At 41.4% G+C, this 14,561-nt stretch overlaps 1 protein-coding gene across 2 annotated transcripts in view; it reads right to left on the bottom strand.

The window, feature by feature from the left end:
- Nucleotides 1-14,561, bottom strand: part of LOC109916905 (tyrosine-protein phosphatase non-receptor type 3-like) — a 225,860-nt gene that overhangs the window by 27,012 nt on the left and 184,287 nt on the right. For both annotated transcript variants that reach the window (XM_048614858.1, XM_048614865.1), the window contains one exon: nt 7,065-7,193. In XM_048614858.1, the coding sequence (XP_048470815.1) occupies nt 7,065-7,193 (129 nt within the window). The remainder of the gene's footprint in view (nt 1-7,064; nt 7,194-14,561) is intronic.

Raw genomic sequence — 14,561 nt, 5'->3', positions numbered from 1 at the left:
CTACAGGTGATGAATGATCGAGTGATGGCAAAATAATTCATTTCGCTCAAGATGGCAGGAGGCTGACACCGTCACAAAGCAGGAATGGCTATCAGCCAAAATGTGGTGCTTGAGGATGTTAAGTCCAGTGCAGGAAAAAGTTTAGTTACCTCAGGAACAATGAACAATGCCTTCTCTAAGCTATGTAGGTCAAAGTCAGCTTCTATAGCTCGTTGCCCAGGAGGTACCTCATTCTGTTTAGTTAATTATGAAGCTGCATATCACTGGTAGAGAGAAAGCGTAAAGATAGGAAAGGAAATTCCAAGCCAGCCATTGTTCAAAACTCAATTCTCTGTGGTTTTCGGTTTTATTTGCAGCAGAAGCTTCTAGGCACAGATTGGCCTTAGCAGTCATCAAAATACCCCCAGAACTCTATCAAACACTCCAGATGATAAAATAGCCAATTTCGCCTTGAAAGACAGCACTCACTTCTTATACTTTCAACTGTCTGTCTTTTTCCATTATAGCAAAGACTGCTATTTCAGGGAGAGGTAGAGAATTGGGACTATAACTACAGCCACCTAAGAGGAAGTCCTGAAGGTAAATAGGAGGGCAGAAGTATAGGCAGTTGGTGATCAGATGAGATGGGTTGACCTAGTGACTTGGCGGCAGCGTTAGATATCACATTGTCATTTAGCATTTGTTATTCATGTCAAAATCTAGGTGTGGGGTGGACTTTGCACAGGGATTACGATTGAGGCTTTCAAAACCACTAACACTCTTCTCAGTGAAATGTTCCATGAATAGTGGGGTTCTTTGGCAAAGCAGGCTGCTCCTTCTCCTTCTAGGATGCCAATAATCCATGCGCTCAGATAGACATCTTCAGCGCCCTCTCAAAGCCAAAGTACAAAAGTACAAATTCACAATCTCCACTTCCCTCTGGTGCAAGCTCCATTCCTCTCTGCAGTGCCGTGTTGTGCAGGGAATAGCAGTGCATTACAATCCTGAAGACCCTGCTGGAGCAAAGTGATCAGTGCCTTCTGATCAGTCGAAGCAGCAGAGCTCAGTTTGACCTTTTCTTGTACCAAATCCTGTGCCTCTGCTCTCAGATTCTTCACTACAGGTAACACTAAGATCTTGAAAACATATCCCACATTTACCAAAAGACAATTGCTGAAGTTACCTGGTAGAAAAAAGGTCTATAGAACTTGAGGCAGCTGAACTGTCAGCGTCAGGGCAGTGCAGACTTGTAATATTCTGTCTCTGTTGTCACATATCAGCTTCACACTAAAGGAGACCCCCTTCTAATTTATAAATACGTTGGATGTTCTGGTGGTAACTTCATTGATATTAGGTTCTTAGGGGGCTTGACAGGGTAGATGCAGAGAGGTTTTATTCCCTTTGTGGGACGGTCTAGGACCAGAAGGCATAATCTCAGAAAAAGAGGTCACCTTTTTAAGGCAGAGATGAGGAGGAATTTTTCCTGAGGGTGGTGATTTCCACCCCCTCCCACCTTTATTCATTCATGGGATTTGGGTGTTGCTGGCTGTGGCAGGATTTATTGCCCATCCTTAGGTGCCCTTGAGGGGGTGGTGGTGAGCTGCCTTCTTTAACTGCTGTGATCCATTTGTTGTAGGTCCACCATAAAATGCCATTATGGAAGGAGTTCCAGGAATTTGACCCAGTGACAATGAAAGAATGGGGATATTTTGCCAACTCAGGATGGTGAGAGACTTGGAGGGGAATATGCAGCTGGTGGTGTTCTGATGTATCTGCTGCCTTGTCTTGCTAGATGGTAGTGGTCATTGGTTTGGAATGTTGTGTAGAATTCTTTAAATCAGAGGGCTATCTAGGCTGGTCTGATAAACACAGATTTTTCATCAGTAAGGGAATAAAGAGTTCTGAGGCAATGCTGGGAAAGTGTATTTGAGGATGATCAAATCAACCATGATCTCATTAAATGGCAGACTGGACTCGGTGGGCTAAATGGCTGACAGTTGCTATGTCTTGTCATCTTATTTAATTAATAAACTTGGAACTGAAACCTAATCTTAGTAATAGTAACCAGGACAGCTATCACAGATTGTTGTAAAAACTCATCTAGTTCATTAATATATTTCAAGGAAAGAAATCTGCCATCCTTACCTTGTCTGACCTATATGTGAGTACAGACCCATAGCAATATGATTGACTCTTGACTGCCTTCTGAAATGATATTTCAAGACTCTTACTTTTAAGGATGGGTGAAGAAATCCTGGCCTTGTCAGTGGCATCCACATCCCAAAAAGATTTCCTTTGTTGTTCAAGTTTTCTACTCGTAATTTTTAATCATTTTCTCTTGACTTCAGTGAGATTGTTTTTCTCATTTAATCCAGAAGTTTAACATTAGTCCTAACTTGGCAATACAGCTGCTTAAAAGATTACTGACACTAGACTCCAAAAATCATAGTTCCTCAGTGAGCACTAATTTACTTAGAATGGGGTGATTTCAATTATTTACAGTTTACCTGTAAAATTGACCTTTTTATTGTGAAAGGAAAGTTTACACTTGAATTGGATTCTTTGGTTTATTTTAGTAATTTCAGGTGGTTGTATATTATATTTTATTTTACAGACAATGCAGTGGTGCAATATAGCAAGAAGGCAACAATCATTAAATGGCACCCAATCTAAAAAAATTATTAAAATTATTATAGCATCTTTATCACAAAATTGCGAAAGATTGCCTCTTAATGGTATCAACAAATCCATTGTCAGACATTCCAGTATACAACTTTGCTCAAAATCAGTGGGAACCAATAAGTAGACCCTTAAACAAAAAAGTACGATTAGGAAATTCTGTGCATATCTAAATTTCATGAACTTAAGTGACCTAAAGTTTTTTTCTGTGAAATTTTCTAATATTCACAAATAGCAGCTTGATTATGCCTTTATTACAAGGGCATGTTTCAAATCACATACGTACCTATCAATTGCAACATTCTGCAAAGACGTGTTTATGATTAGAGAACTCCACATATGTCAATTTCCTCGTGACTCACGCTGCTTAAGTTTTGCACATAATCACCGAATATTCATGGCTGTTTTCCAGTTAAAGAAATAACAGTCTTTCATGGTTTATGGTTTTGTTCGTCATAAAAACTAAATGACAGGATATTTTTAACTGGTGTCACTGTCATTATTCATGTAAAAAGATGTACTGACACTGATGCAGATTAATTATAAATTACACCAAATGATTTCTATAAATTAATATTAACTGTCACACAGCTGAAGTTATTTGTGATCTTTGAAAATGAATGTGCACTCTGATATATTACAGAAAGGACAGCACCAACAGCATCTTCATGGCTCATTGCTCTCAAGTTGTATGGTTTGAGGAAATTCCAATTACACTTCAATATCTAAAATCCAAATTGTCCTTTCTTCATTGCAATCATAAATCATTGAAATTCTGTGGTAAAGAGGATATATTTTTCTTTTTCTTAGTACTCTGAAATTCATCACTGGCTTATTGCGATGCAGTAAGGAAAACAAAATATATGAAGGAGTATCTAAATATATAAGCCACAGCTAAAGCTAATAGATAAAAGAGTTAATCAGAATATGGCAGTATGGATGGTGATTGTGACTTAGAGAAGGAGCGCACTTCAGTTGTTAATTTTTCAAATCACTGATTTTTAGGTTTTCTTTTATTGTCTTCTTTTCTTATTCCTTTTACAATGGAAGCAATGGAGTGAACAATTTCAATGCAGCACTTATGGTACATATACTTGCAGTACTTCTTGTGTGAAGGAGGTAATTTAAAATTTTTACTAATTCAAAATGCATTACAATGCTTCCATGAGCTGGACTTTATCGGGCATCACAGTTCTTCACACACAACTAAAATGTCAGGGTGGGCCCATATCTAACTCCAGTGGCTGTCTCTCAACAATTCAGTGCTGTGAGCAGCCATTGAAGTAATTAATGCTATCTTGGGAGGAAGCCCTACCTTAGAAAGTTACAGCCAATTGTATGTTGGGCAGCTCTGTAATCCCAACAGCACTAGCCACCATTAGTGGCCACAGATGGAAGACTTTGCTTATGAGGAGGGGTTGGGAAAGTGATGACTGCTCTCCAGGGAACAGAAGAGATTAAAAATTAATCCAATAGACATCTGAAATAATGAAAGACTTTGATAGATTAGATTAGAGAAAAAAAACTATTCCCTCTGGCATTTGGGTTAATAACCACAGGTCATAGATTTAAATATAGATTTTAAATATATTAGGAAATAATCAATTGGAGAGATAAAGAGAATTTTATTTCCCCATTCAGAGGGTTCTTAGGATATAGAATGTTTCATTGGAAAGCTGGTTCCATAAGTAATTTTTAGAAAAGCTACATAACGATGAAGAAAATACAGGGATTTAGACAAACGAAGGGGTGGAGGCTAAATGCAAGTGCTCTGTTAATGAGCGAGCAGAGATAGAAATAAATCACTAATCCTGTTCTATGTCAAAAGATTTCAGGTTCTATTTTTCTGAAATATAAATTTAATTATATTTAATATTTTTAAGAAAAGTAACATATAAAGTTCAATCTTTGCAAATCTATTCCTTGATTACTGTTTTGCAGCTGCGTGCAAATTTCAAAACATCCCTCGCCTCTTCCCATATACATCCTCTTTTGCTGTCTAAAGTACCTGGAACCATACTGCTTCAGATTCATTGCTGCCTTAGCCCAAACATGGGCAGAAAAGGTGAATTTGAGAGGAATGTCAAAATGACTGCCTAGGAGAGCATCAGGGAAGGGGTGCACGGAATTTCATACTGGATGACTACACGTAGCACGAAGAAAGGTTTTCGTTTAAAAAGAAGCCTCAACCCAGCCTCAGAACAGTATTCTCAGCCCAAACATCCTCCACTGCCTTAACAATGCAGTTCCCGCTAACAAAGTCAGAAATAGAAATATTTGTTGATGAGTGCACAGTGTTCAGTTATAGACATCAGGGAAACCCTACTGTGTGGAAGCAGGCCAATCAGCCCATTGGGTCCACACTGACCTTTTGAACAGCATTCCACCCAAACTTGACCTCTCTCCCCATCCTATCCCTATAACCCTGCATTTCTACATCCCTGGACACTAAAGGCAATTTAGCATGGCCAATCTACCCAACCTGCACATCTTTGGACTGTGGGAGGAAACCTGAGCACCAGGAGGAAACTCATACGGACAAGGGGAGAATGTGCAAACTCCACACAGTTGCCCAAGGGTGGCATCAAACTGGGTCTCTGGCGCTGTGAGGCAGCAGTGCTAACCACTGAGCCACCATACCACCCCTATTCTATTTGAAATTTCTTAAGTAATGAAACAGTTTATGGCTGCCTGCAGCAAAACCTGGACAATGTTCAACCTTGGGCTGATAGGGGGTAAGAAACATATGCATACATAAAAGTCCTAGTAAATAGCCATCTCCAGGAAAAGATGTCTAACCACTTTCCACTGACATGACATTCATTGCTGAATTCTCCACCATCAAAAAGAACACTACTGATCAGAAACTTAACTGGATAAACCATATAAATACTACGACCACAAAAACAGATCAGCCTGAAGACCCGGAGAACTCAACTCTCGAATCCCTGAAGTGTTTCTAACATTCACAAGGCACCTAATAACAATGTGAAGGAATACTCTCTACTTTACTTGGCGAGCACAGCTCCAGCAACAGTCAAACTGAGCTCTGTGCACTCAGAACAAAGCAACTTGCCAAGACTACTCCAACAAAACATTCGTCATGATTTTCAAACCTTGAAGTACAAGGCCAACAGGCACATACAACACAATACCTGCACGTTTCCCTCTATATCACACAACAAAGAAGGCTGAAAACAGATCTGACTGAAATCTTCAAAATCATGAGAAGTTTGGACACAGTAAACAGGGAGAATATGTTTCGACTTGTGAACAAGTCGAGAGGACATAGCTGAGAAGTAATTAGTCCAGGAAGCAAAAGTGATATGAGGAAATTCTCTCAGAGTGGTTATGGTCTGGAATGCCTGAGAAAGTGGCGGTGCCAGATACAATTGAAGCATTCAAAAGGAAACTGGTTGGTTTCATGAAAAGTAAGAAGTGATCGATAATGGGGAGAAATTGCACTCCATGAAATGTTCATTTGAAGAGTTAATGCAAACATGATGACTAATGGCCTCCTTTTGCATTGTAATGATTCTGTAATTCCATTCTTTTTGGTCTCTGGGTCCAACTGCTCCTGCAACTCCATAACCAACAAGACTGTATCAACCAATGGACTGCAGTGATTCAAAAGGGAACTCAACACCCTTTCTCAAAAGTAATAAATCTTGTCTTGCTAGCAACATCAGATCCAGTAAATGACCTTTTAAAATAAAATTAGGCCTTTGCTAGCTAACAATTGAAGTATTGATACTATAGTGCTACCTAAATTGATAGTTGTTCAAATCAATCTTTTACAGGTATAATTAGTACCAGTACCTGTATACATCCACTGCTCTTTGCTGGTGGGAAATTACCTAATGGAATTTAAATTAAACTTCAGAGTCAAAATAAATTCCTGTATGGTGTAAGAGTTTGTTCAACTTTACAGACAAAAGATATTTATATTTCCGAGTCACTGGTAAAAAGAACAGAAAGTGAAATAAATCATACAGATCAATGCATTTTAGACAAGGAGTCATCACTTGGCAGTAGCTCAACCATTTCACTAATTCTTTGTTGGCGAAGCAATCTTATTTCTTTTTCAAGATCAACATCATGAAATGACAGTTCAAAACCCTTCAAAAGAAAACATGATTTTGTAAGACAACTGTGCTGGCATGATCTCTTATTTTTCCCTGACTTGAAGAGCACAAGCAAAAAACACTGTATCCTGTCCTTTCCCAACAAATTTTGTTTCTGGTACCTATTAGTTTTATTTATAAAACGAATGGTCTGCGTTTTTTAATTTATAACTCCACTGACAATACTTTAGTAAAGGGTTGAAGGAGTACATGCTGAAATAAAATATCGTAGTAAGCAAAAGACATGTTTGTTTTTGTAATTCAGGAATAAATTACTCCTACCTCTAAATTAGTAAGTGTCATTTCTCGGAAAACGTAGGCAATGCTATATTCTTCTGAGTGACATGTGACATGAAAGCTGCCATATTTGCATACTTCTGGAGGATCTGGCCAGTACTGGTGGCATTTCACCTGTGAAATAAAAGCAAACAATAAAGTTTATTTAACTGAACAAGAGTGAACGATTTTATAAAAACATTTAGAATAAAATAATGATAATTTGAACAGATGCAATAATATCAACTAAATTGTGGAAAATATTAAAATTGAACATGTTACAGTATACAAAATATTATAATGTCATGGTTACAGGTAATCACTTACACGTCAACTACAGATTACACAATACATTTGTTGTCAGTTATTAATCTATTTATTTGATCACCATGTTTCAACTATGCATGGTGTGATTAAGATGCGTTATTTATGTATATTATTAATTATTTTAAAGTTTGAACTAGCAGCTTGTGGGTTTTGGTCTACGTGTATGAAGAGTTTTAATACCTGTCAGTTTTTTTGGAGTCATGATTTTCAAATTGTATCTGTCAGAAATCAGAAGACTGGAGCCCTCCTGTAGCGATAATGGGAATTTCTTTTGATTGTGATTATTTTACAATTTTTTTTCTTTACTCATTCATGGGATAAGGACGTTGCCGGCTAGGCAGCATTTACTGTCCATCCCTAATAGCCTAGAGGGCAGTTCAGAGTCAACCACATTGCTGTGAGTCTGAAGTCACATGTAGTCTAGACCAGATAAGGATGGCAGTCTCCTTCCCTAAAGGACATTAGGTGAACCATTTGGGTTTTTCCAACAATCGACAATAGATTTACAGTCAACATTAGATTATTAATGCTAGATATTTATTGAATTCAAATTCCACCATCTGCAGTGGTAGGATTTGAACCCAGGTCCCAGAATGTTATCTGGGTCTCTTAACAGTCCAGCGATAATACCACTAGGCCATAGCCTCTTCTTGGAAGGAGTAAACATCAATAGGTATCCTAGCCTACTATCTGTAATCCCCTTGGCTGCCTACCCCTTTCATCTCTGGGTTTCATCTCCACCTATCCACTCACCTCTCCCATCCTACTGCAACCCACCTTCCCCAACCTCGCCTCAGCAAAAATACATTTTCCTGGCAGCTTTCAGGTCTGAAGAAGAGTCAGTGGACTTGAAGTATTAACTCTGCTTTCTCCCAACAGATGCTGCTAGAGCTGCTGAGTTTTGCCAGCAATTCTGTTTTTATATTGAAAGCATTAACTTGTTTTTGGCTTAGAAGAGTCAAGAATTGTTCTTTTTGCTTAGGAAAAACACATCGTTTGGACAGGTCTTGTTTTCAGAAGACCTGGTTTGGGTTACATGCAAGAACAATTTCTCCGAGAGAAAGGAATTAGATTAAAACAGTTAGGAAATAGCTAAGGGTCTTAGTTTGAAAATCCAATACCAGAAGTGCTTGATTAAGAAAGTTGAAGCAGTTATTTGAAGTTAACAAAGTTTAAGCTCAGTTGTATGAAATGTCAAGGAAAAAACCGTAAAGCAGTCAAATGTTACTTTCAGAGATAGTAGGAATTGCAGATGCTGGAGAATTTGAGATAACAAGGTGTAGAGCTAGATGAACACAGCAGGCCAAGCAGCATTAGAGGAGCAGGAAGGCTGATGTTTCGGGCCGAGACCCTTCTTCAGAAATGGGGGAGGGGAAGGGGGGTTCTGAAATAAATAGGGAGAGAGGTGGAGGTGGATAGAAGATAGGTGGAGAGGAGACAGACAGGTCAAAGAGGCGGGGATGGAGCCAGTAAAGGTGAGTGTAGGTGGGGAGGTAGGGAGGGGATAGGTCAGTCCAGGGAGGATGGACAGGTCAAGGGGGCAGGATGAGGTTAGTGGGTAGGAGATGGGGGTGGGGCTTGAAGTGGGAGGAGGGAATAGGTGGGAGGAAGGGACGAGCTGGGCTGGTTTTGGGATGTGGTAGGGGAAGGGGAGATTTTGAAGCTTGTGAAGTCCACATTGATACCATTGGGCTGCAGGGTTCCCAAGCGGAATATGAGTTGCTGCTCCTGCAACCTTCGGGTGGCATCATTGTGGCACTGAGGAATAGGAGGGGGAGTTAAAATGGTTCGTGACTGGGAGGTGCAGTTGTTTAGTGCGAACCGAGTGTAGGTGTTCTGCAAAGCGGTCCCCAAGCCTCCGCTTGGTTTCCCCAATGTGGAGGAGGCCACAACGGGAACAGCGGATGCAGTATACCACATTAGCAGATGTGCAGGTGAACATCTGCTTGATGTGGAAAGTCTTCTTGGGGCCTGGGATGGGGGGGAGGGGGGCGGTGTAGGGGCAGGTGTAGCACTTCCTGCGGTTGAAGAGAAAGGTGCCGGGTGTGGTGGGGCTGGAGGGGAGTGTGGAGCGGACAAGGGAGTCACGGAGAGAGTGGTCCCTCCGGAAAGCAGATAAGGGTGGGGAGGGAAAAATGTCTTTGGTGGTGGGGTCGGATTGCAGATGGCGGAAGTGTCGGAGGATGATGCGTTGGATCCGGAGGTTGGTGGGGTGGTACATGAGGACGAGGGGGATTCTGTTTTGGTTGTTATTGCGGGGAGGGGGTGTGAGGGATGAGTTGCGGGAAATGTGGGAAACATGGTCGAGGGCGTTCTCGACTACTGAGGGGGGTGAAGTTGCGGTCCTTGAAAAACGAGAACATCCGAGATGTACGGGAGTGGAATGACTCACCTTGGGAGCAGATGCGGCGGAGGCGAAGGAATTGGGAATTGGGAATAGGGGATGGCATTTTTGCAGGAAGGCAGGTGGGAGGAGGTGTATTCTAGGTAGTTGTGGGAGTCGGTGGCCTCAAAATGGATATCGGTTTCTAGGTGGTTGCCAGAGATGGAGACAGAGGGGTCCAGGAAGGAGAAAGAGGTATTAGAGATGGTCCAGGTGAACTTAAGGTTGGGGTGGAAGGTGTTGGTGAAGTGGATGAATCGAGCTCCTCATGTGAGCACGATTCGCACGATGCTCGGTTCGCACTAAACAACTGCACCTCCTAGTCGCAAACCATTTCAACTCCCCCTCCCATTCCTCAGACGACATGTCCATCCTGGGCCTCCTGCAGTGCCACAATGATGCCACCCGAAGGTTGTAGGAACAGCAACTCATAATCCGCTTTGGAACCCTGCAGCCCAATGGTATCAATGTGGACTTCACAAGCTTCAAAATCTCCCCTTCCCCTACTGTATCCCAAAACCAGCTCAGCTTGTCCCCGCCTCCCTAACCTGTCCTTCCTCCCACCTATACCCTCCTCCTGCCTCAAGCCCACCCCCATCTCCCACCTACTAACCTCATCCCGCCCCCTTGACCTGTCCGTCCTCCCTGGACTGACCTATCTCTTCCCTACCTCCCCACCTACACTCACCTTTACTGGCTCCATCCCCGCCGCTTTGACCTGTCTGTCTCCTCTCCACCTATCTTCTCCTCTATCCATCTTCTATCCACCTCCCCCTCTCTCCCTATTTATTTCAGAACCCCCACCCCCTTCCCCATTTCTGAAGAAGGGTCTAGGCCCGAAACGTCAGCCTTCCTGCTCCTCTGATGCTGCTTGGCCTGCTGTGTTCATCCAGCTCTATAAAATGTTACTTTCAATTTGCAGTCATCAGTTAAACCTATGGACATAATAGAAAGGGAACTCTGTCTTGTATTATGGCACTATAAGGTGGTGGTGTTGAGATAAATAGGATTGTGTTTCGAAATCTTTCAGAAGAGCACAGAAATAAGAGGTTATTCAGACCCTCAAGCCTGCCCTGCCATTCTGTAAAACCATAACTGAACTGCCTCAGGTCTCAACTACTCTTTGGTGCTAGCTCCTCATAGTGGTCAACTCTTGGCTATTTCAAAATTCTAACTCCCTCCTTTCTAAACACTGTCAGTGGACTCTTGATACAGAATTCCAGACTTAAACTACTATTTGAGAGAATACTGACTTTTGTATCTCAATTTTAAATGCCTGTCCTCTTATTCTATAGCTATTATTTTAATTTAAAACTCCCCTACTGGTGTCAACATCTTCCCAACATCCGCTCTGTCAATTCCAGTCAGAATCTTGCATGTTTCAATAAGATCACCATGCATTCTTCTAAACTCTAATGTATCAAGTCCTAACCTGTTTAGCCATTCTTGATAAGTTAACCCCCTCAGTCTGGTGAATCTCTTTTGAACTTTCTCCAATGACAGCATATATTTTAAGTATGGAGACCAAAATAGTTGGAAACAAGATTTTCAACCATGATTGGGATACCTAAGCCATTGTTTGTAGCATTGGCCCCATATAGAGAAGTAACATTAATTTGTGCGGCAATGTAGGGATAAAATAGTTCCGTTAACAATCGAGGATTATAAATTTTACTTCAAATGTCTTTTCTGGTAACTTGTTTAAATATAGCATTGTGTTTTGCTTTTTGACTACACCAAACTAAATAAGCAAGAAATTTTAAGGTTGTACATGTACCAAGGGATTAAATCAGTTTTGACTGCTTAATTGTTTTCCTCCTGTGCTTTAGGACATTTTCTGAATTTCTTGGGGCAATTTCAACACTTAGCCTTCGGGAAAAGGGACAAAAGCAAATTGGCAGTGTGGAAAAGAAAATCAGATAAGTTGTTGAAAGCCACTAATTCATTATTATTCATCCCGTCCCTAGTGATTAGAGTTGAAATGATCCCCTCTGTATTCTAATCGTTATTCACTTATAGTGCAGAAGTATTTAACAAAATTGTTTAGAAAAGGTAAAGACTTTCATGGTACAAACATTTTTTGTTTTGTCCCATTGCAAACCTTCACCTGCAATTTTGCAAGTTTCTTGTGATGTAAATACACACATGAAAACCTCAGTTTTGATGACAGTACGTTCTTTAAATATAAAATAGAAACAGAAAATGCGATAAATAATCAGCATTTATGCAGAGAAATGAGTTAACATTTCAGTTTGTGACCTTTCTTTGGAACTAGGTAAAGCTAGAAATACAATATCTTTTGAGGAAGTGAAACGTGGGAGGGTGGAGAAAAAAAAGGAAAGGACTGTATTCAGGTGGAAACTGGGAGACATTAAACAACAAATGAGTTGATGGGTTGCAGCCAAAAAGAGCGGTTATGGGAGAACTCAGAAGGAAAAGCAGTGAAGCTTGCGAATGAAACATACTGATCTGGCTCAGTATACTTCAAAATGGAGCTCCTGTATAAGCAGTGTATAATTTGGGAGGTAAAGAAAGAAAATGTGAGACCAGAAGAGTTCCAAATAGCCAAATAATGAACAGCTGTCATCAGAGTACAGACTAGAAAAATAACCTTAAGGCCAACATTTGCAATAAAAAGGAAACAAAATGAGGGAGCAATTACAATCTCAAAGTGTGAAACACAACATTGAGTCCAGATGGCTGCAAAGTGCTTAATCAAAACAGTAATTGGCTCAAACACAAAGATGGCCATCAAAAAGGCGGCCTCTACTTGCACAAATGGTCCTGGTGACGTTAGTTACTGGCAATAGACATCCCTCTGCCAGACGCATCATTGCGTACGCAGTCAATAATAACTAATAACTCCACGATCTGTGCATGTGTAGATGGCCTTCTGAAGCCAAATTTCTGCATATCCAGGGGAGACTGGGACTGAGAGACCCAGAGGGGGAGCAAAGCGTGGGATCAAAGTTAAGGGGCTGGGGGGTTGTGGGAAGTGGTGTGGTGAGAGAGAAGGGGAGCGAGTGAGCAAGTGAACGAGAGAGATAGAAGGCCAGTAATTCATTCCAGCCCTTGAGCAGTGTAGCCAGGCAGCAGCTCATGATGGGTGAATGACACATAGTGTATCTGAGTTACATTTGAGACTTGAGGATAGGTCATGCCAGCACCCAGTACTCACACTTGATCTAGGATTGCCACTGATTTGCTGAATGCCTGAGGGCTGGCTCAAGATACTAACCTTCCAGTTAGAAGGCAGCTGTATCTGTCACTTGCGGGTGGAGTTTCTGGACTTGTGCACTTCTTGCACCACCTAGAGGTACGTTCCTACAACACACATTTCAAACGACACCAGGTTATAGTCCAACAAGTTTATTTGAAGACAAGCTTTTGGAGTCTTGCTCCTTCTTCAGGTGTCAGAGAGAGACGTTGCATTAGACACAGAATTTATAAGCAAAAGATCAAAGAACTAATGCGAATGTGTTGAACAAATCTAAGATGGCTGTCAAATCTTTAATCAGTTAGAAAAGATTAATGTGCAAAATCCAGAATCTCTTTCAAGTCAGATCCCTCAGTATAGCAGAGGTGACATCCCAGGTCAGACAATGCATTTTAGGAGAGGCGCCTGTTTGGAATCTGGCTGTGTATCAACTTGCAGTCAGACCAGTTTTATTTTCAAAGTAGGAATTTATAAAATGCCACATTGACTGTCTACAAATTGTGTGCTTTTTGAACAAAATAGAATGTCATCTGCATTACAAATCTGCAAATGCAAATTGACCCCAGAGATTTATATGTGTGAGGGTGTGCGAGAGTGTGCATGCAAGCAAATGCGTATGAGGGGGGGGGGGGGAGAGAGAGAGAGAGAGAGAGAGAGAGAGAGAGAGAGAGAGAGAGAATGTGTGTGTGCACACATGCTTAAGAGAGAAAGTATGTGCACTTGTGCTTGAGAGAAAGGGAGTGTGACAGTGTGTGTGAGAGAGAGGGTCTGTGACAGTGTGAGTATGTGTGTCTGAGTGTGTTTGTGTGTGAGAGTGTATACTACGGTGGGGTCAACTGTAGTGCGACATGAACCCAAAATCCCAGTTGAGGCCGTCCTCATGGGTACCGAACTTGGCTATCAGCCTCTACTTGGTGACTTTGCGTTGTTGTGTACCCCGAAGTCTGGCTTGGAGAACGTTTACCCAAAGATCTGAATATCCTTGACCACTGAAGTGTTCCCCCACTGGGAGGGAACATCCCTGTCTGGCAATTGTTGCGTGGGGTCCATTCACTTGTTGTCGTAGCTTCTGCATGGTTTCGCCAATGTACCATACCTCGGGGCATCCTTGCCTGGAGCGTATGAGATAGACAATGCTGGCCAAGTCACATGAGTATCTGCCATGTGCGTGGTGGGTGGTGTCCCCACGTGTGATAGTAGTGTCCGTGTCGATGATCTGACATGTCTTGCAGAGGTTGCCATGATAGGGCTGTATAGTGTTGTGGTTGATGTTGTCCTGAAGGCTGGGTAGTTTGCTGTGAAGCTGATACACAGCCAGATTCTAAACAAGGCCTCACACCTACAATGCATTGTCTGACCTGGGATGTCACCTCTAGTATACTGAGGGAACTCATAAAACCTTTAGTTATCTTGTGGCAGTGACTTGAAAGAAATTCTGAAATTTGCATATTAATCCTTTCTAACTGATTAAAGATTTAACAGCCATCTTAGGTTTGTTTAACACATTCGCATTAGTTCTTTGACCCTTTGATCTTTTGCTTATAATTCTGTGTCTGATGCCTCCTCTCTCACTGAC

Source organism: Rhincodon typus, chromosome 2 (genome assembly GCF_021869965.1).
Source record: "Rhincodon typus isolate 14 chromosome 2, sRhiTyp1.1, whole genome shotgun sequence".
In the NCBI taxonomy this organism is placed as follows: domain Eukaryota; kingdom Metazoa; phylum Chordata; class Chondrichthyes; order Orectolobiformes; family Rhincodontidae; genus Rhincodon; species Rhincodon typus.
The sequence above is the reverse complement of the archived record's forward strand: the minus strand, read 5'-3'. Positions and strand labels throughout refer to the sequence as shown.